The sequence below is a fragment of the Cervus elaphus genome, chromosome 21 (assembly GCF_910594005.1).
Source record: "Cervus elaphus chromosome 21, mCerEla1.1, whole genome shotgun sequence".
Taxonomy (NCBI): domain Eukaryota; kingdom Metazoa; phylum Chordata; class Mammalia; order Artiodactyla; family Cervidae; genus Cervus; species Cervus elaphus.
The window spans coordinates 31,529,401-31,556,531 of NC_057835.1; the positions used below are offsets into that span (position 1 = coordinate 31,529,401).

The 27,131-nt window shown below is 41.9% G+C and overlaps 1 protein-coding gene across 1 annotated transcript; it reads right to left on the reverse strand.

Annotated features, from left to right (window-relative positions):
- Window positions 1–1,545: 1,545 nt before the first annotated feature.
- Window positions 1,546–26,441, reverse strand: GGH (gamma-glutamyl hydrolase). Its single transcript, XM_043880009.1, has 9 exons — window positions 24,199–26,441; window positions 22,283–22,397; window positions 19,573–19,623; window positions 16,342–16,426; window positions 13,398–13,536; window positions 8,920–9,026; window positions 8,743–8,833; window positions 4,801–4,938; window positions 1,546–2,364 (listed from the first exon to the last, which is right to left on the reverse strand). Exons 1-9 carry the CDS (start codon window positions 24,305–24,307, stop codon window positions 2,243–2,245), a joined length of 957 nt encoding a protein of 318 aa, XP_043735944.1. The 5' UTR covers window positions 24,308–26,441; the 3' UTR covers window positions 1,546–2,242.
- Between the last annotated feature and the right edge of the window lie 690 nt (window positions 26,442–27,131).

The window sequence follows — 27,131 nt, forward strand, 5'->3', positions numbered from 1 at the left end:
TTGGAATAAAGTTGCTTCCAGCATAAAGATAACACGGTTGGGGAAAATGGAAAACATAATATGAGTCAAGAAAAAAATCATCGGTCCACATTTTCCTGCGTTTGTGGTCACCATGACCGTGAGAATTTTGGCAAGCATTAAGAAGCCAGTGTTCACGGGCAGGAAGATGGCTGATACAGCACCATGGGTTATAATGCCATCTGGATTCAGTGTTACCAGGGAACTTTGGAAATGAGCAGGTCTATAATTCAACAGATGGGCTGGAAGAGCCCAGGGAAGGTGAGTAATAACAGTATTGCTGCTGCTGCTGCTAACTCGCTCAGTCGTGTCCGGCTCTTTGCGACCCCATGGACTGTAGCCCGGCCAGGTTTCTTGGTCCACGGGATTCTCCAGGCAACATTACTGTGTCACTACCTTTTCCAATTGATAAATAGATGTGAAGTTAGTCAGAAATGTCACAGTTGAGAAAACAACTCTCAATCTTCATGCTCATGGACAAAAACTAAATCTCCCATACTCCTGTTAAGGTCCTCTCAAGTGATTAAATGGGTTAACCTCTAATTTCTATGTTCTGTGTGGCCTTACTGCCCAAAGCTTATGGTCTGATCCAGTATCTTCAGGTTATTGCTCCTATCTTTCTGCACATCAAATCATTCCTTACCTTCCCCAGCATCTTGCCCAATCACTCAGCTTCCCATGCTTCCCTCTCCAGCAGTATCTCCAGGAGAACAAGGAGAGCAAATACTTACCTGCTGCCAGAAACAGCTTAAAAAAAAAAAAAATTCTCCAACTGCTTGGTTGCCCTCAAGGTATTCCTAAACTTCAAGTGTTTTTGAGGGTATTTGGGATGGTAAGGGGTGGAAGATGGAAGCACAGACTAAGAAATAGATAAAAATATACCCAAGCAAATATATGACAGCACTTGAATCATTTTCCATGGAAAAAAAAGATACATTCACGAATAGTCACAAACATTTATTGAGGTACTACTATGGGGAGCACTGAAAGATAAAAGTTCGAAACACAGACTCTGCCTCAACTATGGATTTGAAACGGCAGAAACAGAAATATATGTCTGTACTACACACACACACACAGGATTCAGTTTAGTTCAGTCCAGTCGCTCAGTCGTGTCCAACTCTTTGCAACCCCATGAATCATAGCACACCAGGCTTCCCTGTCCATCACCAACTCCCAGAGTTTACTCAAACTCATGCCTATCGAGTCGGTGATGCCATCCAGCCATCTCATCCTCTGTCGTCCCCTTCTCCTCCTGCCCCCAATCCCTCCCAGCATCAGGGTCTTTTCCAATGAGTCAACTCTTCGCATGAGGTGGCCAAAGTATTGGAGTTTCAGCTTCAGCATCAGTCCTTCCAATGAACACCCAGGACTAATCTCCTTTAGGATGGACTGGTTGTATCTCCTTGCAGTCCAACACACAGGATTACTCAGCCATAAAAAGAGACAGGAATCTTGCCATTTGTGACAAGACAGATGGATCTGGAGGGTTATTACACTGAGATAAGTTAGACAAAGACAGACAAATGCTGTATGGTTTCAGTTATATTTGGGATTTAGAAAAAAAAGCAAATGAATAAACATACCTAAACAGAAACAGTTACAGAGAATGAACAGGTGGTCACCAGAGGTGAGAAAGACAGAGGGCTGAGCAAAGTAGGTAAAGAGGATTAAGAGATAAAGACTTCCAGTTACAAAATAAGGAAGCCAGGGGGATGTAATGTACACACAAAAACTATAGCCAATAATATTGTAACAACATTCTATGGAGACGGTAACTAGACTGTGGTGAACATTTTGTAATGTATAAAAATATCAAACCAATATGTTGCACACCTAAAACTCATATAATGTTGTATGTTAACTATACCCCAATAAAAATTGATTAAAAAATAAAAACAGTCCAGCAGGGATGAGGTAGGTGGACAGCTTAGGGAGTGGTATTGCCAGAATCAGAAAAAATAAAACATCTGTATTTTCAATAAATTTATTTCCTAATCTTTAAATAAAACAAAGCTTTTCCATGAAACATGCTATGATTATTTATCTGTCTCACTGATTATCAAATGTGATACACAAAAATACTGAATGAAGAATCAGAGTCAGTAACATCACAGAAAAGGCATCTCTGTGACCTATTACTGCCACGAGTAGCACGTTTTTCATTATTATAACAGTTTACTCAGGGAGTTAATCAGAATTCCTGTTAACACAGCGAAGCCTTTCAATCAAATATGTAACTTTGCTGGAACGAAGAAACGTTTCCAGTGTAAATTGGACAGTACTGATAAATTAGCGCTTTGCTCTCTTCAACATCAGATTCAAAATGGTGATTGCTTTTCCGAGCTGCAAGACAAAGAAAGGATTAATTTTTAAGAAGATGGGGTACAATTTTCAAAAGGCTACTTTATGATGTTCCTTCCTCTAATCAGCATTATTTAGCGGGACAAGGCCAGCAAAAAGGAAAAAAATGTCTTATAAAATTTCCCCCAAACAAAGCAGCACCTGACTTGGAGGGGCATTCTCCTGATAGCAGCCACACCTGCTCTGCACCAGACCCCACGTGGTGCATTCAAACACCTACTAGGCACCTACTAAGTACCTACTGTGCATAGGGCTTGATGCCTCTCCTGGAGATGGAAATATTTACCAGGCAACGTCCTAACTCTCAAGCAATCTAGTCTGATTCCCACACAGAAGTGGATACAATTAGCCTTTTTGTTAACACTGGTAGCACAGAGTCTTAGCCACTGGACCACCAGGGAAGTCCCCATCTTTTATTTGCTTATTCTTTGCTTAGGCAACTCACAACCTTAATTGGAAATAATCTTCTAAACTGAAGAGTCTGCAGTTGATTTATCGCTCTGGTCTTATAGACCAGAAAAGGAGGAAAATCTGCCCACGAGACATCAAGGAAGACACTCCCAACTCTTCCATCAGCAATCAAAGCGGAAACTGTACCTAAACTATTCCCTGAAAGCTGCACATAAAGAGTAAGCTATTATTGTCATGTGCTATGTCAGTATTAACAACAAATTCTAGAGGATCCCATTGCTGGGTACTTTGTATGTTCAGTGACCTGCCCCATGCAATGTACACTGCAATGTACACGGATTTCTCTGGTGGCTGAGACGGTAAAGCATCCACCTGCAATGCAGGAGACCCGGGTTGGATCCCTGGGTGGGGAAGATCCCCTGGAGAAGTGAATGGCAACCCACTACAGTATTTGTGCCTGGAGAATTCCATGGACAGAGAAGCCTGGCAGGCTACAGTCCATGGGGTCACAAAGAGTCAGACAGGACCGACAGACTAACACTTTCACTTGATTGAACACGATACATTCTGTATATAAATCGTACACTGTTTACTCCATGCATGAGGACAAACTACGAATATTACATCATTACATAGAACATTTTTTATAGACTAACTTCCTGAAGATGGTTCAAGAGTAAAGAGGAGGAGATGCTGCATAGCCGAGGCAGGTGTGGGGTGGGGGAGGGAGTGGAGGAGACAGGTGGGAATGTGAAACGGAAGGAGGCACGAAGAAGTTGGTGAAGCTGAAGTTTGAATGTGAGGGGGTGAAGGCTCAGACTTTACCTTATAAAGTCTATAAAATAAAGTAATATGGGCTTTTCGGGCATTTCTTTAGAAAGAGGGCACTGGAAGATGAAGACGGCATAGTCGTGCCTGCGACAGCACTGGAGAAAACCATGCCCTGCCCACTGCTGTCCTCATTCACTTCTACACACGCGACCTAAAAACGTTTCCCAGGATAATACTGCCCATGGGAGAACTTTTGGATTTTTTTTTAATTTGGGGTTTTGTCAAGAAATAACCCATTCAACTGAGCATAATCCTAAACCACGGTGAACTCGGGATGCAGTATACACCTGCCCGTGTGGAAAGAGGGTTGATAAACCTCAGGGAAAGCTTGGATGGAGAAGGCCAAGTCTTCTCATGCCCACGCCTCGCCCAAGGGATGCCCCTATCCTTGGCGAGCTGCATCTGTAGCTCTGTCTCACACCCACATCACTCAACTAAACCTCAGGCATCTAGAACCAAATTCTCAATTACCCACAAACGTAACACTGTGTGACTACATCTGTGTATCCAACAGGAAAAAGCAGGCGAAGCGAATTAACTCTCCAATGTGCCAACACCTATAGACGGGGAGACCTAAATCCACAGACTGATGAGTATAGATTCAACTCATCTAACTGTCTTGGAAAAATAAGATCTAATTCTCAGATAATGTCACAATTTAAATATTATTCCAAAGAAGAGTAATGATGGTGGCTGTTGTTTAGTCACTCAGTCGTGTCCAACTCTTGGCGACTCTGTGGACTGCCTCCCGCCAGGCTCCTCCATCCATGGGACTCTCCAGGCAAGAATACTGGAGTCGGCTGCCAGTTTCTTCTCCAGGGATCTTCCCCACCACATTGCCTGCACTGGCAGGTGGATTCTTTACCACTGAGCCACCAGGGAACCCAACAGTAACAGGAAAAAAATCTTAAAAAAAGGAATCAAGAAAGACAGAAAACAGAAACAATCTTTATGCTGTTGTTTAAGAATTCAACCCACTTTAGAGAATGCAATACTGTTAACTGAAATAATGGTCCTGATTTGATTTAAATGACTAATATCTCAATTTCAGGGCTCTCAATTTTCTTAAAAGTTAAACCTACAGAACATTTATAGAACACACAGAAGTTCAGATGAGGGCAATTTCCTTCAGAACCACACTAGAGTGATGAAATTATAACCTCTGCCTCACATTACCTTCAGCCACAAAGAACTCTGCTAAATAAAACGCAGCCTTCACAGCATTAGGTGCATGGGAAATGCCTTTTAATTGCCCCCACTCATAAGGAGCTTTCTCCGGATGCCACTGGACGCCATATATTGGATACCGGTATCCTGCACAAAGAATAGACTGGTGAGTATTAAATAGTAACAATGGTCTAAGATGATACAATTATGTTGTATATTCTGTGTAAAACATTACTTTTATAGCCCACAATGTCAGACAAAGTAAAACTGTGCATATTATTATCAGAAACAAAGAATTTCAATTCACAATGTGAAGTTCATAATAACAGTATTTCACTGACTTACAACCTTTTATGAGAGTCACAGGTGACTAGTGGTAAAAGAATCGGCCTGTCAAAGCAAGAGACATAAGACATTGGTTCAATCTCTGGGTCGGGAAGATCCCCTGGAGAAGGGCACCGTTACCCACCCACTCGAGTATTCTTGCCTGGAGAATCCCAAGAATAGAGCCTGATGGGCTACAGCCCATGGGGTCAAAAAGAGTCACACACGACTGAAGTAATTTAGCACGCATGCACAACTTTTTATAATTTGAAATATGATTTACTTTACTAGGTGATCAGAGTTGTTGTTGTTCGTTGTTTAGTCGCTCAGTTGTGCCCGACTCTGTGACCCCATGGACTGTAACACACCAGGCTTCCCTGTCCTTCACCATCTCCCGGAGTTTGCTCAAACTCATGGCCATTGAGTTGGTGATGCCATCCAACTATCTCATCCTCTGTTGTCCCCTTCTCCTTTTGCCTTCAATCTTGCCCAGCATCAGGGTCTTTTCCAGTGAGTCAGCTCTTTATATCAGGTGGCCAAAATATTAGAGCTTCAGCCCTGGCATTAGTCCCTCCAATGAATATTCAGGATTGATTTCCTTTAGGATTGACTGGTTGTATCTCCTTGCAGTCCAAGAGACACTCAAGTCTTCTCCAACACCACAGTTCAAAAGCATCAATTCTTCAGCACTCATCCTTTTTTATGGTTCAACTCTCACATCCATACATGACTACTGGAGAAACCACAGCTTTGACTATATGGACCTTTGTTGGCAAAGTAATGTCTCAGCTTTTTAAAATACTGTCCAGGTTTCTCACAGCTTTTCTTCCAAGGAGTAAGCATGATCAGAGTAGAGTGAAATAACTGAGCCTCTGAATACAGACCAGTCCAATAGTCAGGGGTACATCTGATCAGTGACAAGTTTCTTCTACAATGGGTTTCTTTTCCCCCCACTTCACACCACATCTTCATCCCCTCCGATATAATGACTTATTCATGGGAGAATGAACTATGCCAGCGTCTCTGGTGTCTTTATAGGTTAGCTAGTGTGTCTCAGCATACACTGTGCCTCTCTCGCAGTCTGTGGAATGGTTCATGACTTCATTGAATCAATTTTTAAATAGCTTTTTAAAAAATTTAAATTTGAAAGATTTTTGCTACTATAGTTCACTTATTCTTAGAATTATTAACTACTTTTATATATAAAAATGTATGATCCCTAGGATTTACTCCAAAAAATGTTCTAGTAGAAAGAAAAAATAGATATGAAATAAGCCATGTCCGACTCTTGCGACCCCATGGACTGTATGAAATAAGAATGGCCACATAAATGTGAAAGTTGCTGAAACTTAGAGAAAGGTACCCAGGATGTCACTATATTACTCACCTACTTCTAAGTGTGTTTTTAAAATTCTGTAACTTTTTAAAAACGTGAATATGTGTGATATTTGCCTTCTGAGAAATTTACATACTCATTTTTTTCTTCACACATATGCCTTTCCTCATTTTAACAATTTATTGACCAGAGATGTATTAACATGTCTTTTGTTTAAAAAAAAAAAGAGAAATGTCTTTTGTTACCCAAACATTACTGACTGGAGTGTTTTAATATTCACTTACATAACAAATCGCTAGGCATTAGTTTCTGCAAAAAACCCCCCAGTCAATAGTGTGTTAATCGAAAAAGAAATCCTCTATTACTTTTGCATTGAAATTAAAACCCTAACTACCATATGAAAATACCTGGATGAATGAGTTATCTGAAAGTAGAGGTATTCAGGGAAAAGAGCACTATCCTCTTGCATCCCATGAGACTCTGCTAGGAGAGATCACATCACACAAAGAAAACCTACTTTATCCTACCCTTCCTCAGACAAGGTTCACAAGAGGAGAACCTAAGACCAAGTAGCTGTGGTCACTACTCCATCCCTCTCCCACTGCCCCCCACCCCCAACCTCCCTGTAACATACTCTCTTTCTCTGTCTGCTTGTGGTGACACCAGCAGGAGACCCATTGGCTAGATGACTAGAAAATCAATTGCTACACACAGATAACTGAAAGACAGATCATCTAATATATTTCTTTGAGACATGAAAAGTACTATTTAGGATAAGAAACACCCTAGCTACTACAAACCTAGACAGCATATTAAAAAGCAGACACATTATTTGCTGACAGAGGTCCATATAGTCAGGCTATGGTTTTTCCAGTAGTCACGTATGGATGTAAAAACTGGACCATAAAGAAAGCTGAATGCCAAAGAACTGATGCTTTTGAACTGTAGTGTTGGAGAAGACTCTTCGAGAGTCCCTTGGACTGCAAGGAGATAAAACCAATCCTAAAGAAAATCAGTCCTGAATATTCATTGGAAGGACAGATGCTGAAGCTCCAATACTTTGGCCACCTGATGCAAAGAGCTGACTCACTGGAAAAGACCTTGATGCTGGGCAAGACTGAAGGCAGGCGGAGAAGGGGACAACAGAGGATGAGATGGTTGGATGGCATCACCAACTCAATGGTAAGCAAACTCCAGGAGATACTGAAGGACAAGGAAGCCTGGCATTCTGCAGTCCATGGGGTCACAACGAGCTGGACACAGCTTCACAGCTGAACAAGTGATAAACTGTAACAAAGATTTTTCAAATAGATAGAAAAATAGATAGACGGATGTTTAGACAGAGATACACAGTGAAATTCAGAAACAAGTTGATATTCACTCTCTTTTTTTTGTAAACTGCATCACTGAAAGATCAATGCAGGTTCCTGACAAAGTAGGAACCAGGCCCTGTCTCACTAGTTTAGAACAAGAGTATCAAGAATAGGAAGGAAATATGCAAATAAGAGCATCTCCAGTGTTTCTATCTAGCAGGTATCAGAAGTTTTCAGAAGATAAAATTTTCAAATGAGCCTGGTATGATGACACAGCCAGAAACACAGCCAGCACGGAAGCCTGACGCCCTAATTTCCAAGCCAAATCTCTTTCATTTACATAATCAGTCATCCGTTCAACATCTCCTGGAAACCCAAAGAAGAATGAGACACAGTCTCAGCTCTCAATGAGCAGTTCTGCAGGCAGAATTCGTTGAGGGTCCAGCCTTTCAGGTCCTGCTACATGAGGGTACTCTTCAGAGAGGGTGCTCCTGAGCTTCACCTCAAGTTCTCCTGATTCAGTAACAATGCTGGTTTAAATGCCCCATTTAACTCCTGGAGTTTAGCACCTAAATACCCTTACTGTCCTTTCATCAATGTATTTAGGGAGATTTTTTTCTGTACGCCAATCACATTTTTTGTTGTCATCTGGAGCATGTACTTAATCTGTAATGTTGCTAGAAACAGAAGTCATCTTCTCCATTTATCTTCATTGATCCTCCCCACAGTCTTCACCTCCTTTTCATTTCCATCACCTTGACCCAGAAGGTGACCCAGGTAAACCGCAACTGATTTTCGAACCTGAGCAAAACATGGGCCTCTTTTCTCCAATAATGCCCTAACGTCCAACTTCAGTCCCCAAAGTTTTATTCATGATTTTAAAGAGAGATTTTATTCATAAAGAGATTTTATTCATAAGAGAACTATAGAATCAAAATTCATAAATATAATAAAGTATACATTTGCAGTGATACATACCTTCCATGGTTGAAATAAAGTCAATATTGCCATCTGTATTTGTAGTTAATATATTGAAAAATGCCTTTAACTTTTCATTCTTCGTAAAATTCTGAAGTGCAAAAATAAAACCAAAATGATTACTTCTGTAGTAAATCTAAATTCAGCATGGATTTCACTGCATAATAAATGAGATACCATCACGGAGAGGCTCCACTTGTGGAAATGTGCGGTCAGAGGTTCTACTGCTAATGACAGCAGCAAGTCAGCAGGAAAATTCTGGAACATTCTGCTCTGCAATGTACCTGAAAAAATTTAAGCCCAAGAGAAATCATTCAAACACAGGAAAAAAAAAATCTGCTGAAGTCACAGCCAGAGAGAGGCCACTGTGAAGACACAATCAAGATGACTAAATGATTTGCAAACACATCATTTCCACAGGAGTATTCTAGTCAGGCACAAAATATGTTCAACACACAGTTCCAAATATGTTCCATACTTATGTACCTTTCTTCTAGAATTACAACATAAATAACTAAAATTCTTTGGACATGATAATGAGCAGGCTAGCCACAGAGTAAGCAGAGGATTTTAACTTGAGTTCTCTAGATAGGACTGAAAAATAGGTAAAACTGTCCACCTATATATATATTTGTTTGCTCAGGAAAGGATCTAGAACTCCCAACACATTTTCAAAGTATCTGGGACTTAAATGGTTAAAAACACCAACAATGTGGAAAAGAACACAAACCAGGTCACTAACCACTAGACAGATCAGAAGGAGCAATTTACTTCACTGAAAACTCTGGAGTCTGACACAGACACACAGCAGCCAGAGGATGAGAAAATCCTGATGTGGTCAAGGAGGTAGTCAAGGTGGTAGTCAAGGTGGTAGCCAAGGTGGTAGCCAAGGAGGTAGTCAAGACGGTAGTCAAGACGGTAGTCAAGGTGGTAGTCAAGGAGGTAGTCAGGGTGGTAGTCAAGGTGGTAGTCAAGGTGGTAGTCAAGGAGGTAGTCAAGACGGTAGTCAAGGAGGTAGTCAAGGTGGTAGTCAAGGAGGTAGTCAAGGTGGTAGTCAAGGAGGTAGTCAAGGTGGTAGTCAAGGAGGTAGTCAAGGTGGTAGTCAAGGAGGTAGTCAAGACGGTAGTCAAGGAGGTAGTCAAGGAGGTAGTCAAGGAGGTAGTCAAGGAGGTAGTCAAGGTGGTAGTCAAGGCGGTAGTCAAGGAGGTAGTCAAGGAGGTAGTCAAGGTGATAGTCAAGACGGTAGTCAAGACGGTAGTCAAGGAGGTAGTCAAGGTGGTAGTCAAGACGGTAGTCAAGGAGGTAGTCGGTAGTCAAGGTGGTAGTCAAGGAGGTAGTCAAGGTGGTAGTCAAGGTGGTAGTCAAGACGGTAGTCAAGGAGGTAGTCAAGGTGGTAGTCAAGGAGGTAGTCAAGGTGGTAGTCAAGGCGGTAGTCAAGGCGGTAGTCAAGGAGGTAGTCAAGGTGGTAGTCAAGGTGGTAGTCAAGACGGTAGTCAAGACGGTAGTCAAGGTGGTAGTCAAGACAGTAGTCAAGGTGGTAGTCAAGGAGGTAGTCAAGGTGGTAGTCAAGACGGTAGTCAAGGTGGTAGTCAAGGAGGTAGTCAAGGTGGTAGTCAAGGTGGTAGTCAAGACGGTAGTCAAGGAGGTAGTCAAGACGGTAGTCAAGGTGGTAGTCAAGGTGGTAGTCAAGGTGGCAGTCAAGACGGTAGTCAAGGCCCCATGAGCCTGTCATAAGTGAGCCTGTCATTCAGGATGCTAATGGTCATGAGAACCCCAGAGCCCCAGATCATCAAAATCTGCTGATTCCTTATTTCAGTGGATTTCATTTCTGGTTTGTATAAACTGGGTTTCAAATACACACAACCAAAAGAACTGACCCAAGACATATATTTCCCATATTATTTTTGCACTATTTGAATGTGAGAAAGAGCTTTGAAAAGTATAAGAGCATTTTTATAAGTTCTGGGAATAACAAATACTGCTTTCCATCCAAAATCCTTAAGAGAACAAGAAAGGTTGGTAGCATTCAATTCTGATGATTCTGAGATCAAGTAACCTACAAGAATCATCTTTTTTTTTTTTTAATTTTATTTTTTGGCTGTGCTGCATCTTCGCTGCTGCCTGAGGGCTTTCTCTGGTTACACTGTGGGGGAGGGGGTTGCTACTTTCTAGTTGTTGTGCACAGACTTTGCATTGTGGGTGGACTCTCTCATTGTGGAGAACAGGCTCTAGAGCACATGGGTTTCAGTAGCTGTGGAGGACAGGCTTAGCTGCTCCGTGACGTGTGGGATCTTCCCAGACCAGGGATCAAACCTGTCTCCCCTGCATTGGCAGGTGGACTCTTCAACACTGGACCACCAGGGAACTCCCAAGAATAGTATCTATTTACATAAACTGGCAAATGAAGAATTTGTCTGGTCTTTGTCCTGGGTTCTGAAATGGGAGCTTTAAAAACCCTTGGAAATTTCAAGGAAATTCGCGAAGGATGGGCATGTCTTTGTAATGCTCATGAGGTGGCACAGGTGGCCCCTGGACAGCTTCGGGATGAGGCTGGTGATCAGAGAGACTGACCACGCGATTACAGCAGGTCTGGCTTTACCTGAATCTGCAGCACAATGTATATGAAATGGACTTCAAGAGTAAATCTGACTTTGAGCCAGCCTGATCTCCAGGGATGGGACGGACAGGGACTAGAGACTGAGTTCAATAACATGGCCAGTGATGTAATCAATCATGCTTTCACAATGAACCTGCAATAAACACTCTGAGCACCAAAGCTCCCTGGAGCCACTTGGCTGGTGAACATACTGATGCACCAGGAGGGTGACGTGCCCTGAGTCAACAGAAAGAGGGCAGGAGGTTCTGCATTCCCTCCAGACCTCAGCCCACGTGAATCCTTTACAGTAAAACTCTTATTGCAAACACAGCACTTTCTGAGCTCTGTCAGCCATTCCAGCGCATTATTAAACCTGTGTGTGAGTGTGTGCTAAGCTGCTTCAGTCGCGTCTGACTCTTTGCACTCCTAGGGATTGTAGGCCGCCAAGGTTCCTCTGTCCATGGGGAGTCTCCAGGCAAAAATACTGGAGTGGGTTTCCAGGCCCTCCTCCAAGGGAATCTCTCTAACCCAGGGATTGAACCCACTTCTCTTACATCTCCTGCATTGGCAGGCGCGCTCTTTACCACTAGCGCCACCCGGGAAGCTCTTGGTACTCAATGAAGAGTACAGAGACCAGCCCTACCCGCTGGTGTCATCACTCACAGGCCGAGGTTTCCTTATGATAACATTTTATTGGTATGATAATTAGATTATTTCACTGCCTCCTCCATTCTGCTGCCCCCACCCCCCTCCCCCATCGAGGATTTCACCACCAACAGTTGTTTCTCCCAGGAAACATGCGTATTTTGAATTCAGTTGAACATGGGCTGTCGGCCACCTCCTCGAGCCTGGGCCCACCGCCCCCACTTCCAATGCCGCTGCACTAGAGCCCGGGGTCCCAGGTGCCTCGGCAGTTGGCACAAGCGAGGACTGTCCACCCAGGAAGAGAGGGAGCGTGCCCCCGCCCGAGGACTGTCCATCCAGGAGGAGAGGGAGAGCGCCCCCCGCCCCCCCACCCGAGGACTGTCCACCCAGGAGGAGAGGCAGAGTGCTCCCCGCCCTCCACCCGAGGACTGTCCACCCAGGAGGAGAGGGAGAGCGCCCCCCGCCCGCCACCCGAGGACTGTCCACCCAGGAGGAGAGGGAGAGTGCTTCCCGCCCCCCGCCCAGGCACCCTTCCTCAGCCTTAGTTACATCACAGGCCCTGCGCCCCAACCCCATCCAGCCCCGAGCTTCGCCCGCTTCAAAAAAAAAAAAAAAAGCCTCCCACCTGGGAAGCCACCTGGAAAGCTTCATTAAACCCATAGGTATCCCCAATCTCATGGCCAGTTGATCAGAAGTGTGAGTAGCCTTGGGGCATGACTAGAGGCTGGTATCTGATGTAAGGGTAGTCTGGTCAGGAAGATGACCTTTACCTGGAGCCTGAGCTACCTCCAGGTGGCATACTAGGATGGAGCACACTCCAGTTGGGGTCAAAACACAGTTCACAGCCAAGGGGAAAATGCAGGCTCAACCGCTGGGTCAGGAAGATCCCCTGGAGGACGGCCTGGCAATCTTCTCCAGTATTCTTGCCTGGAAAATCCCATGGGAAGAGGAGCCTGGTGGGCTATGGTCCATAGGGTTGAAAAGAGTTGGACACAACTGAAGCTAACATTTATGAGAGTTATGTTAAAAGTCCTTAGCATGCTACCTGGAAAAAACTGTCTTATTTAACCCTCACAAAAAACCCTAAGAGTAAATGCTTTTAGAAATCATTTGTAAATGTTAAGACAGGTTAAATGATCCCCCAAGGCAGAAGTAACAAAGTTAGAACTCAAAACCAGGTCTCATTTTAGTTTTTCATCATGCATGGTCCTAATATCACTAGAAGCAGTAAGTTACAAACATGCAAAATCCCTTAAGGAATCTTTATAACTCAGTACAAAGAGTTACACCTTCAGCCTGTGTAAATAAGTTAAAAATTAACAAATGTTACAAACATTTTTTGACTTGAATATTTGCAACTTACTAATCTTACCCAGTTACTACTTTTTTGAAGGAACAAAAAGAAAATTCTTACCTCTAGAGAAGTTCAGGGGCAGTTTAATTCCAACAGTATCTGTAAGAGTTAATAAGCTCTCTCCACTGACCAGATAAATAAGCTCTTCAAATCCAAGGCAGGTGCCCCACACAGGAAAATAGTCTCCTTCGCCAAAACTCTTTGCAGAGTAAAGAGAAAAACTAAGCTTATTCAAACTTTTCATAATAAAATGTATACATTCAGTTTGTCTTAACAAGATGGGCACCTGAGTCACACATGGATTTCTAAGGAATTTCCAAGATCAATAGTAGTAGGCTAGTATTTTCTCTTCTATCAGCAGGTTATTACTCCATCTCTCTGTAGACCAAGCACCCACATAAAGTTCAGGTCTAATTTACCAAATTATCCAAACTCAGTTGTGCTGGGAAAGAGACAGACATCTGCCAGTCAACTACCAAACAACACATGTTATCATTGAGGGACTGTAAATATGGAAGATGATGCGAGATAAATGCCTATTTATACATTTTGTACAAATCCTATTGTTTTAAATGACTGTCCAGGTTTGAAACTACTCTGAATGGAGGTTTTCCTTTTCCTCCATAATCTCAGAATTTATAGTAACAGCCTCCAGCCAATCAGATTTAATCTGATGAAAGCCATACTTTGGAAGGAAGGGAACAGCAAGCAAAAGTAACAACTTTTCACAGAGTGAACTAAAGAAGTACAAAGGTACTATAGGGCTCTCAGAGGGAATTAAAACGACTAGTGTGACTGGGAAAAAAGTATTCTAGTGACTGAATTTTCTGATTAACTAAAGATTAAACCCATAAGTACTGATAGTTACAAAAATGGGTTTTGTAACTTCCTTAAAAATGTGGTTTTCCTGCATAGACTGTAAAATATAACCTAAGTGTGTGTGTGTGTGCACTCATTCCCTCAGTCATGTCTGACTGTTTGCAGCCCCACGGACTGTAGCCTAACAGGCTCTTCTGTCCATGGGATTTTCTAGGCAACAATACCGGAGTGGGTTGCCATTTCCTACTCCAGCAACGCATTTTAAATACAGAAAATGTTAGGGAATTTTTTTCTGTTCCTCAGATAGAAAAATATAGAACAATAGTAACTATATATATATTTTCTACTTCAAGATATGGTTTTAATACTTCATATACAAATCTAGGAAATGTTTCCTTTTAGAAGTTAGAATTGCGTATGCTATGTTGAAAGGTCTTACGGCATTCATTTAACAATAAACACAAAAGAAGACAGAACTGCTGTTTCCATATGTACCAAATTTGATTTCTGGACTAAATGTTAAATCCCCACTTGCTGGGACCACATCTTTTATTTGTTGTGATCAGTAGGACAAAGGACACAGAATGGAACCATACAGACCTAACAGAAATCACTTCTGAAGGCTGCTTCTTCTGAGGGCTTGTGGACCCCAGTGGCTACACCTAAATGGAAGTTCAAGATTGCTAAGTTTTTTTCTTTGCTTTGAAATCTTCGAGTTGTCAAATAGACCTTTTGTGTCTTATGGGTTGGGCAGTTAGGTGACTCCTTTGTTTTTTTTTAATTGAACAAACCAGGTTACACAAGTCTCTATTTGCGAAAGGAAGAGTTACTTTATAATATTCACATATATGCTTCCCAAATGCATTTTCAAATCATTCTTGTTATAATTTTGTTAAATTTCAATTTTGCTCATTAGTTTTTCCAAAAAATGTCCACTAAGCAGGTACTAAGTACACAGAACCATATGGTATGAAATGAGGAATGCCTCGAAGGGTATCAGAACCATGCGATCTGATGAGACATCAATAGCTAACTTCAAGATATTAAGTCTCTGAGATAAAAGCTCCTTAATCTCAGAGAGCTTCCCTGGTAGCTCAGTGGTAAAGAATGCAGGAGATGAGGGTTCAATCCCTGGGTCGGGAAGATCCCCTGGAGAAGGAAATGGCAACCCACTCCAGCATTCTTGCCTGTGAAATCCCACAGACAGAGGAGCCTGGCGGGCTACAGTCCATGGGGTCACAAAGAGGTAGACATGACTTAGTGACTGATCAACAACAACAAAATACTCTAAAAGTTGAGCAGGAGAAGGATGCCATTCCAGTGGGGGTAGGGGGACACCTCCCCGTAAGGTGCACAACCCTGAAAGCTGGCCAAGGCACAAATAACAGATGAGGTAGAAAGAAACAGACTAGGCAGATTTGAGAGTAGGACACAGGGTATGTTCTAGAAACACCAGTCTGACTGCCAGTACCTGCACAAACAAAGGCTGGATGGAAAAGGTGGGCTGTGGACACACTCTTCACTCACAGACTATCTTGACTCAAAGACCATAGAAGGCTACAGGTCAACAAGCCAAGCCATTCAACATCTTCCAACAAGTGTCTCACATGCTAAAGGCAGTTTCTTTAGGGAATTATCTAAGGTTGGGTAGATGGTAGGGCCAGCAAGATAAATTAGAAAATTGCTGCTAACAGTTCTGGGGCGAAATCCCAAGAGCGTGCGGTATGATGTAAAGGCAGGTGCAATGTGAGGTTACAGAGAGGCCGAGAGGCTACACAAGTCACCACATGTGGAGCCTTAGGGTCGAAGGGAAGTGTGAAGCAAGGTCAGACAGGATTGGATGGGTTGAGGGCAGCTTGAGAGGGGAGATGAGAATTAACGACCTATGAACAACGCCCAGTATGTAATAGAGACTGCTTACTCAGCCACCATGAGTGTCTGGGTTCACGTTAATGAGCCCGAGTACAGAGGGCTGGTCAGCAGGACTGGAGGGTTCCCTGGAGTCCAGGATTAAATGAGGTGAGAGCTGCCACAGGGTGGAAAAGAACCAGCAGCTCAAGAGTTAAAGGGGTGATGAGACTACAGTAATGGTGAAGGAGGTATCACCATGTGCTTTAGAAAAAAATTATCCTCGTGGGAAACTACAAAAACTCACCTGGAATAATAAGAAATAACTGAGACTTACCTTTATGGACAAGTTGTAAAATATTTTGGCCACGCGAGCGTAACCTGACCTCATAAGGTTAACGCTTCCCCCAGGAAAAAGGACTCTGAAACAACATCAAATAGGGTGCATTTCAACCTCTCCTCCCTCCCAGAAAATCAACAATCTTTTTATTTTAAAACAACCTTTCCTGATTACATAAGCAGCCAGAGCACTTCATAAAATGAGAAAAGTTAGGCAAAAAAATGTAAAACACAATCCCACCTATTTGTAAACTATTGCAGTTAACGATGCATTTGTGCATATTCTACCAAACTTCTTGGATAAACAAGTCTATTTTTGAAATAGAGTACAGATAAAGTAAAAGAAATTGGGGGCAAGGGAAGAATATGCAGAGCTAGAAATCAAGTAGAAATAAAATTCTAAGTATAGCTATTAATAGGTTTAAATTAAGACGATCAGAGATGCCAAAATCAATTGCAGGTTCACAGCCATGAGTCTGTCTTGGCTCACAAAAAAAATTGTTTTAGCCATAAAGAATGAACTAGTCCTAAAAATACAGTAGGCTAGAACTGAATATCCATGAAAATTTTCATTTATTATTATTTCCTTGAGTTCTCTTCAGAAATAAGAATGGTATCAGAAAATTTTGGAAAAGAACACAATGACAATTCTAAAAAACGTCTCAGAAAAAAAAGAAGAGCGTCACAAACATCTGACTATTGGACCCTACCGATAGAGGAGATATATAGCAAAGTATTTATGTTTTTATTTCCATTTTTCAAGTTAAAGAGCTCTTAAAGTAACTAAGGACATTCTAAAGAGATTACAAAGGTTGGATAAAATATATTAAAAATTTTAAAAAGTACCCTAAATATGAATTTGAGATGTAAGAAATATCACTTTTGAGACAGTTGTTCATTCAGTAATAGGTATTAGCCTAGAGAGTCAGAGATGGGCAATTCTTGCTGGTAAGGTCACGGTCTGGTAGGAAATACCAAAACTATAAGGTAGAACATCTGCCACAAAACCGAGCAGCAAAGTGGCTTAATGAAGACTCATTAGCAGTTCTTCCTTTCCACTGACTCAGTAATTTTAACCTCAGTCCATTCAAAAGTAAAACTTGACTGCCCCTCCTGATTGACAAACACCTTGAAAGCAAGGCTCCACCTTTTCATCTCTGCACCACCCTCCCAAAACAGTACAGGGCTCACTGCATAACAGGGCTCAGTAAAAGTGGTTCTTAAAGTGGCAGGCGAGTCGTGCTCACTTTATTTTTGAGGTTCTATCTCATGGTCTCTCCTGGACTTACCTTGGTCCATGCCAAAGTACACTGCACGTTAACAGGCATTGTAAATATTTCCCTAAATTGAACTGATTTAAAATACTTACTGATCTAAACTGAACTGAATGCAAATGACCACTTTGAACACAGCTTTTTTTAAAAAAATGAACAATTTTTTTTTAATTTTTAAAAGTTCTTTTAATAAAAGCTTTACAGTAAGATAGACTCCCTCTATTCCACTCCCAAGCAGAAATAACCACCATTAAGATTTGCTGTGTTAACTTGATATATATTATGCACGTCTCCTTACCCCAGCTTCAAAATCAAAAGCAAATGGGAGTACACTATACACACCTCTGTGCACCCTGCTTGTTTTGTATACAATACTACACTATTCAGGTTACAACAGTGATTCAGACAACCCTCATTTTTAACCATATTCTATTATATGAGTATAGTTTATTTTTTAACCCAGTTCCCAACTGATGGGTGGGTAGATAGGTTCCAAATCAGGGGTATTTCAAACAATACAAGAGTACATACGTTCGGGCCCAGGTCGTCATGTAAGTCAGGCCTATATCTTTTTTGCTTTACCTTTTATTGAAATCTAGTCAAGTTTCAATGTTGTGTTAGTTTCAGATGTACAGCAAAGTGACTAGGTTTTCTTTTCCAGATTCTTTTCCCTTATAGGTTATTATAAAATATTGAGTATGATCCCTAGGCTGCAAAGCAGACCCTTGTTGGTTACCTATTTCACACACAGTAGTGTGTGTAAGTTAAAGGAGAGGATTATACTTGTAAAATAAAATTCCTTCTCCAGCATTTCCTGTGTCACATGGTATGAGCATTTTTAATTTCAGAAGATATTATAAAACTGCCCCCAAAAGACTATATAACTTCCACCCTGATGGAAGAAATTTTCACCTACTATGCGCTAGCATGAGCTAGTATGGGGAAGTCATTCTGACTTATACATGATTTGACTTGAACTTTATGCTAATAAGAACAGTCTGTCTATGGCCCATCAAACATGTACTGTACCTCTGCTTTAGCCATTAAGAAAATAACGCATTATCTAGAAGTTTAAGAAAAGTCCACTCTGAAGATAGGGATAAATGGTTGCCCTTCCTATGATGCCCATGCTAGCGGTCCTTCCAAGATAAGGTTCCCTGCCAGACATTAAGGTCATGCTGACTTGCTGGCCACGTCTCTGTCAAAACCTGGAAGGAATGTAACCCTGTCATGTTTGATGTACACTCCATGGTCTGTCAAGATATAACACGGTGTTTTTCCAAAGCACTTTCTTCCTGGGCTATAGTCCTCAGTATGGCTTGAATAAAACTTTCTTCTGTTCCTTAATGTATATTGTTCATATATTATTTGCATCAACAACTCCCATAAATAAAGTATAAGAACACTGTTTCCTCATACCCTCACCTTAGAACATCAGCGCATTTTCTGCTTTCTGCAACTTGATGGGTTTTAATTGTTATAATTAGCTTCCCTTTAATTATGAGTATGTCTCACATTTTTTCATATGATATTTTTCTGTGAGCTAAGCAATCATATCTTTTGTGATGAAGCTAGAGGATATAAAACTTTTTACCAAATTCTATTCAAATCACCTTCTGAAAGATAACCAGTTAATATCTTCAGTCTTAAGACTTATAAATCCCCTAAGTCATGGCCTCCAGATTGGCTTCAAAGCCTTTAAGACAAACATTAACAGAACAAAAATTGTGTCACACATTAAAAAATAAATGTTATCTACTATATAACATTTATTTTTTAATCTGCCTTCTCTCTGCAGGATTTTTGCATCTCTCAACAAAATAATTTCTATAAAATAACTCAGAAAACTAAAATTTATACCACTGAAAAATAGTTTCCTAGAAACATGTATTGTATTCATATGTACTTTTTTGTACTTAGACATATACTGTCTTAAACCAATGTTGGCAACTTACCCATTAATAGATTTGAAAAGCTTTTCATATTGTTCATGTTCAAGATCAAGCCTGAAAATGATAAAAAACAGTTACAAAACATCCATTTCCCAAACTGAAGAAAGTCTCTAAATGAAGCTACCACATTAATATTTAAAAGCCAGGTGAAAATAATTCTTTTTTAAAAAATATTTATTTATTTGGCTGCATCAGGTCTTAGTTGCACATCAGATCTAGCTCCCTGACCAGGGATGGAACCCTGACCCTCTGCACTGGGAGCACGGAGTCTTAGCCACTGGACCACCAGGGAAACCGCTGAGTCCCAGTGTTCTGCCAGGTCAATCTCCCCAGATTATGTCAACAAAGAGGGGGCCAGTCAGGACACAGAATCTTCCCCATGGACATTTAAATCAGGATGGGCAACCACCACCATCAGAAGCTTGAATGGACTGAGATGAATCAGCTGTTCTCCAGGGACTCCTGCCAGGTAGCCTTGCAGCCGGGTTCTGGTCATTTCACTCATTCTAAGAAACGGTTCCCACGTTGTCCATGCCTGAATTGGGGGGCCCAGTGCATCACTATCAAGGGGCTTAACTGTGGGGTGGGGACGGGGGTCACAAACTTAGGTGTCTCAGAGACCGTGAAGGCAAAACAGACCAGGGCACGTTCTTTGAACACAGATGACATGTGCATGTTGTCAGACTTTCTTGAAACAAAAGACCCCCTCAATAAGTTCTCTTTAAAGAAAACAGCGTACATCTAGTAATGATGGCAAATGACAGCTTTGGAGCACGAAAAGGAGCAACAGACATAGCTGCCAATGGACAGCTCCTGCTCTGTTCAAAATCAGCTCCAGAAAATTGTCTTAAATAAAAAATAAAGGCCAGAAATCCAGACTTTTATGAGTCTCCTGATTTGTACATACCTTAAACACTACAAATGAAACAGATTTTTAGACCAAAAATGCTAGTGTGCTGTCACATCCCACCTCTCAGGAGGCAGACTCCCTCTGGGTCCCTCCAGTTCTGGGGCAGGAGATTGTAATAACCTGAATGCACCAGACACCAGAGGGTGAAGGCCAGATAGAAGGAAGGGCACCGAACACAAACGTCTTCGCCTGCTCAAGGATTCTGCTGAGGTCTCCCGTCCACCTCCTCTTTCCTTCTGAACTGCAGAAGTCAGTCCCCAGCATCCGAAATTCAGAAATAAACCCAACGAACATCATCAGTGTGATCCCATCTCATTCTATATTGGGCAATCCTTTGCAGGTTACTCTGGGAATTTAGCTGCCACATATTAACACTGCTTTTACAGAATCACATGATTCTAATTCTGAGCAATATACCTTAAAATGAACTTTGGGAATCCAAGCTAGAAATTAACCTGTATGTCATGTTTTCAGTATCTCAGTCATAAATCCCAGTATTCTGCAAGTCATCAGTTTCAAAACTTCCTGTTTCAAAACCTCTGTCATTCTTGTCTATTCCTTCCTGTGCCCTTTCATCCTTGTAGTCAAATCTTATTGATTTTTTTAAAGACATTTACCTAGCAATTCTACCACTCTACAACCACTGCTCGAAGCCAAGCCTTCCTTGCTTCACACCTAACCCACTCACATCTCTGAACTGACCTACCTGTCTTTTGTCTCTCCCTCCTCCCACCCATGTTACTAGACCTATTTTCTAAAAGAACAGTTTGCAGAAAAAGCTTCCAGGATCAAAACTTTGCAGGCTGTCTTGAGGACTGTCCAGAACCTCCATCTCACCTCTAAAACTCTGCTGTTAGTTAAGTTCCAAAGAAGATTTCATTTGAAAAAATTAGATTGCTATGAAAAAACTGAAGACTAATGTCAAAAGCAAATGTTCATCTAAACATAAAGCCATTTTGTGGTACTATTCTCAAAATTGTAGTATTTGCATTTTGACTATTAATGTTCTACTTTTGCTACCATTTTTTAATGTGAAATTATTTACAATAACAGGTTTTTCTGAGCAAACAGTTGTGTTTTATGTGTGAAACCACTTATAATGGATTAGGGGACTGTGCTAGAAGACCCTCAAACACACTATTTTGGGGTGATAAGATAATATCAATACAACAACAAGGCTTTTGTTAAAAAAATTCAAGTCTTTCCAAATCAAAATGACATGAATCATTTATCATGTCATGTCATGTCATGAATATGACGAGTCATTTTATTGTTCCTTAGATTATTACACCACAAAAATAATGTAGCTCCTTTAAAACTGCAATATCTGCAATTAATATTGAAGCAACAGTGCTGTATTAGTCATTTCCAAACTTCTAAAGTGGGGTGGGAAGGTCTCTGAAAAGTCCTCTTCTAGAATATTCCTTGATTCCCTACATGCTTCTTTATGCTAATATTATAGAACGAAGCTGGTGAATCTAGAAGTGCTTTTGCTCCATTACTTTTGTAATATCTGATGAGGAGCACCTTTTCTGGAGTAAAGGAACTTATCATTTCATTCTCTATCTAATACACATTACACAGCTCTAATGATATGATAGAAACATGTACCTTCACATTTTGAACAACTTAATGAGAGACTCTGAGCATTAGATTTGGGGCAAAAATCAGGTATAACATTAATGTGCTTGAATAATGCAATCGCAGGAGAGAAAGCATTCATTTTAGAGATAAAAGATAACTTTAGAGAGGAAACAGCAGTTGCAGCTTTTTAAATTCAGTGTAAAAACTATCGCATCGTACCTTACTGGTACCACTCTCGCACCAGCTGACTCTAGAAACTTCACGTAGGATGCAGCAATGTAGTATTTTCCCAGGGCTTTCATGTTCTTATTATGGCACCTTTGCATTAATATTCCTAAATTACAAAAAAAAAAAGTTTCCGTTTCAAGTAATGTCCTTTTTTCCTGCTCAGAAACTGAAACATGCCATCCTAGAAATGTCACTACTTCACTCATTTAAGTCACAGAATGAAACATGAAGCTTCTCCTGAAAGGATATCTATAGGATTTGGGAAAGGAGTAGTGGAAGCTGATCTGAATTGTAAGTAGCTTCCTCTCTTGCCACATCAGGGAGACCAAATAAGCCCCCAAAGCCAGGTTCTTTCACACAAGCTAGAATCTATGTCAGAGTACCCATCCTTAAATCCAGCAGAAGGCCCCTCCCTACACACACACACACACACACACACACACACACACACACAGAGGCACATGGTTTCCTTGACAACAAAGCAAAAGAGTGAAAAAATTCTCTATGCTTGTTTCTCCAACACCATCAATACCAGCTTAATCCAAGCAACAAACATCCTGCCTAACCCCCCAACCTGGATTATTCCAATAGCCCCTTAAGAGGTCTCTCTGCATCTGTTTTTTTGTTTTTTGTTTTGGAAGGACCTTTACTCAGATCTACTGAGGTATAGATTACATATAGTAAAATGCACATTATTTTACCAGATAACACGGAACAAACATTGTAATCAAAATATAAAACATCCTGTGTAGTTTTGTTTTGCAATGTGCTCAGTCACTAAGTCATGTCTGACTCTTTGCCACCCCATGGACTGTAGCCTGCCAGACTCCTCTGTCCATGGGATTCTTCAGGCAAGAAATGGAGTGGGTTGCCATTTTCTCCTCCAGGGGATCTTCTTGACCCAGAGATCAAATTTGAATCTCCTGCTTCTCCTGTATTGGCAGGCGGATTCTTTATCACAGAGCCACCCAGTAAGCCTACATAGGATTACATTTTGAGTTAGTTCCCTTTGAAGATTTTAACCACTATTTTACATAGCTTATGAAATAATGCATCCCAAGTTCCAAATATTGATACACAACACATATGAAAATGGACACTATCAATATGCATGAAAAAATGCTCAACTACTTTCTATTTGGTTACAGAATACAGTACCCATCTTCGTGGGGAATAAAGGGGGAAAAAAAAAAAACAGAATGAAAGGTATAACAATACTACCAGCTAAAATGAAATCAATTCTAGTTGTCTGCCCACAAATTACTTTTTTGCACATTTCAAATACGAGCTGATTTCTCCGGGGTTGCTTTCCCTTGCCCCAGTCTTAAATGTCTGTTCTGGCTATGCAAATTGATTTTACTCCCTTTATAGAACATAAGTGTGTTGAAAATGAAAAATTACTTGCTTTACTTTAGCACAAAAGAGAATTGCTACTAGGATCACAGGAGCCACGGCTGCCCTTCGCTGCCAAAGACGACAAAGGCCAGGTACACCATAATTTCTCAGTTATCTAGCCAATTCGATTTTGCATTGTTCCTCGAAATGAGTCCTCAACCAGTGAAATTTTAATAAAGATAATGCATGCATACAGTCGGTTTAGTTAGCAGAAATTCCTAGATGAGTACAAACACAAAAACCACCCTCAGGATTCTTCACGGTGCACGCTCCTCCCTTCCAATTTTAAGAGCCAAGGATCTGCAGGAAATCAACGAGCATTACCTAGGTATATTTCAGCAGGATCTCAATGATGGTTTGATCCCTGGGCTAGGAAGGCACACATCCTAACCCTGGGCTTGGATGTTTCCAGGACCGGAAGCACCTGCCGAAGCGCAGCAGCTGGAAGCGCCCAGGGCGCGCTCCCGGCTCACCAGCCCCAGCCCCAGCCCCAGCCCTGGCCGCCTCCTTACCTATGATGGGCTTCTTGGAGGTGGGCGCGGGAGGGGCGCTCAGACCGAGGCCCGCCGCCCCGCACAGAACCAGACCCAACACGCTCAGCAGGCGACCCAGTCTCGCCATTGCGCTCGCCGCCTCCCGCCGCCTTTCAAAGGCACTACGGGAGAGCCGCCGAGTGAGGCAGTGGCGGTCTCCGAGCCGCTCGAGGGCGTCGGGCGGGGGCGGTGCTCCGCCGCGGGGGCCTATGGGAAAGGCCGTCCAGGCGCATGTGCGCTGGGGCCGCAGGGGCGGGCGACTCCGGGGACGCAGAGGCCGCGCCTACCCCATCGCTCCGCCGCCGCCCGGACCCCCGGCCCCCAGCCCGCCCCGCGGCGTCTGCGGGGGCTCAGGCAAGTGCGCTGGGCTCCGCGTACTAGAGCCCGCCCTTTCAGCTGTTTCCTCGACGTGACCTGAAGTCACCCAGAACTAACTGGGGCGCCGGGTCCAGCGGTCGAGTGAGGAGCGCTGGGTCGCGGTCTGACCTGATTGGTAACCAGGCAGCGGGGGAGGCTGGCGAGAGGTTCTAGAAGTCGCCTGAGAACTATGCGCCATCGGCTGCTCCCGCCCAAAGTCGTGTTGAGGAATGCTGGCGGCGGAGTTGGACACCCCCGCTTTCCATCAGGGAAGGACAGTGACTTGGGAGGTAGTTTCCGCATCCTGCCATTTGCGTTGCAGGTCGAGGCTTCTGGACCAAACGAAGAGAAGATGAAGAAAGCCCGATGGATGTGAATACGCCCACGAGCATCGCCCCAGCTCAGAACTGGGTCAAGGAGAGGCCACTCCTGGCATCACGACAAAAACAAGAAGTCCAGGCCAGACCCGCAGACGGTGCCTTCTAACCTTAATGCTGATGCCAAGCCCAAGCACAGACTGCTCTACAACAGGGCACAAAGGGTCACTTGGGTTCCTAATCAACTAAAAGTTATTTTGAGGTTTCTGTTTAAAATTTGAAAAGAGATTTAGAAACACTGAACTTGCTTTGGTGGACTAGTAGATGAAAGGTAAGCCTTTTCTTTCTGTGTGAAAACCTAAATATAAAGATATGGCTTATACTGGCTGGGAGTTCCCACCTATAAAGGTGAAAATCAGAATAAAATTGAAGAGTATTTGATAATCAACTCAGTGCCAAATATAAAAGATGCAAAGATGAATTGGGCAATGCCTTTTTTTTTCCGTCTCAGAAGTTTGCAATTTTGTAAGGAAAAGAGAACAGGATATGTGAAGAGACTGTATTTCAAGAAGAGCGAATGCAGTATGTCATCTGCTTTGTTAAGATAATAATGCTGCTCAGGAGGGCGTGGTGAGTGATAAGCTGAATGGATGTGTTTGTCAAAGGCCCTACGTATTCCGCTTGTTTTGAACTCAAATGAACAGATGAGGAAACTTTGTAGCAGTATGAAGTTGTAGTGCTGGAGCAATTGTCTGTCCACATAGGAAAAAAAGTATTACCTCTCATTATACACAAAAATAAACTCTAGGTGAGTAAAGATATAAATGTAAAAGGCAAACTGGTATATTTTGATAAGAAAATATAGGACGGTGTGTCCATGACATTGATGGAATTTCAGAAAACATATTTTTAAAAAATGACATGTTAGTGGAAGAAATTGGTAGATTTAATGATGTTATAATTTTAAAACTTCTGTTAAACTAAATGAATTAAAGATAAGGCACAAATTTGGAAGATACATTTACAAAACAATTTCCAAGATATTTATTTCTAGCATGTACAAAGAACTAAAATGAACAAGAAAGAATAACAGCCTAATAGAAAACTAGGAAAAGAATATGAAAACACAAAGCTTCACTAGTCATCAGGGAAATGCAGATTAAAACAAGATAGTATGTCACATCCATCAGAATGACAGAAGTGTAAAAAAGTGTACCCTCGATAATAAGGGTGTAGAAAAATAAGAATCCTCTTAACACTGCTGGTAGAATTGTAAAGTACTACAACTGTTTGGGGGAGCAATTAGGCAATATGTGGTAAAAGTGAAGATGCACATATTCTATAACACAGCACTTTTTAGACTTAGTATTTACCCGAGAGAGATGCCTGCATGTGTGAACAAATAAACATATAGAAGTATGTTCTTTGTAGCGTTCTCTTGTAATAGTGAAATATTAAGTGCAACTTAAATCATTATCAATAAAAGAATGGATAACTTGTATAATTAATTGATATTTAGAATGCATGAAAATTAATAAATTGGAGCTGGTTATCAACAGAGTTGGTGGTGCTAATGGTAAAGAACCCACCTCGATCCCTGGGTCCCCTGGAGGAGGAAATGGTAAGCCACTGCAATATTCTTGCCTGGAGAATCCGGTGGAGAGAGGAGCCTGGTGGGCTACCGTCCATGATGTTGCCAAGAGACAGACACGACTGAAGCAGCTTGGCTTATGGCACATCAACAGAGTTAAATTTCTACCAATAAGAAATAACAGATAAGTTATGCTGGTGTCCAGAGGCTTATATCAACTGCCTAAGCCAGAATCTGTCTACAGATCCTAAGAAAAACCATGAGATATACAAGGAGTTTGGAATAAAGTTACACATGATTTATGCCTTTAACAATACTTGGAGATGGAGGGTACCACAAACATCAAATTGACAGAAAGACTGCTAAGTAGCAAACTCCAGCAAGTTTTCTCCACTGCTGCAAGACTCCAGATGCTGACAGGAGAAGATGCAAGTCTTCCTCTTTGAAAACGAGGAAAGGGGAGCAAGTAATTTAGACAAAAGCATAGGCAAAATGAAGCCCTGAAAGAAAATGTCAAACTTGAAATGCCAGGATACGGAGCACAGCCTAGGTCTTGAAGGCTGTGTGAGCCTGTGCTCAGGAGCTCAGTACCGTCTGACTCTGCAACCCTATGAACGGAGCCCGCCAGGCTCCTCTGTGCATGGGGA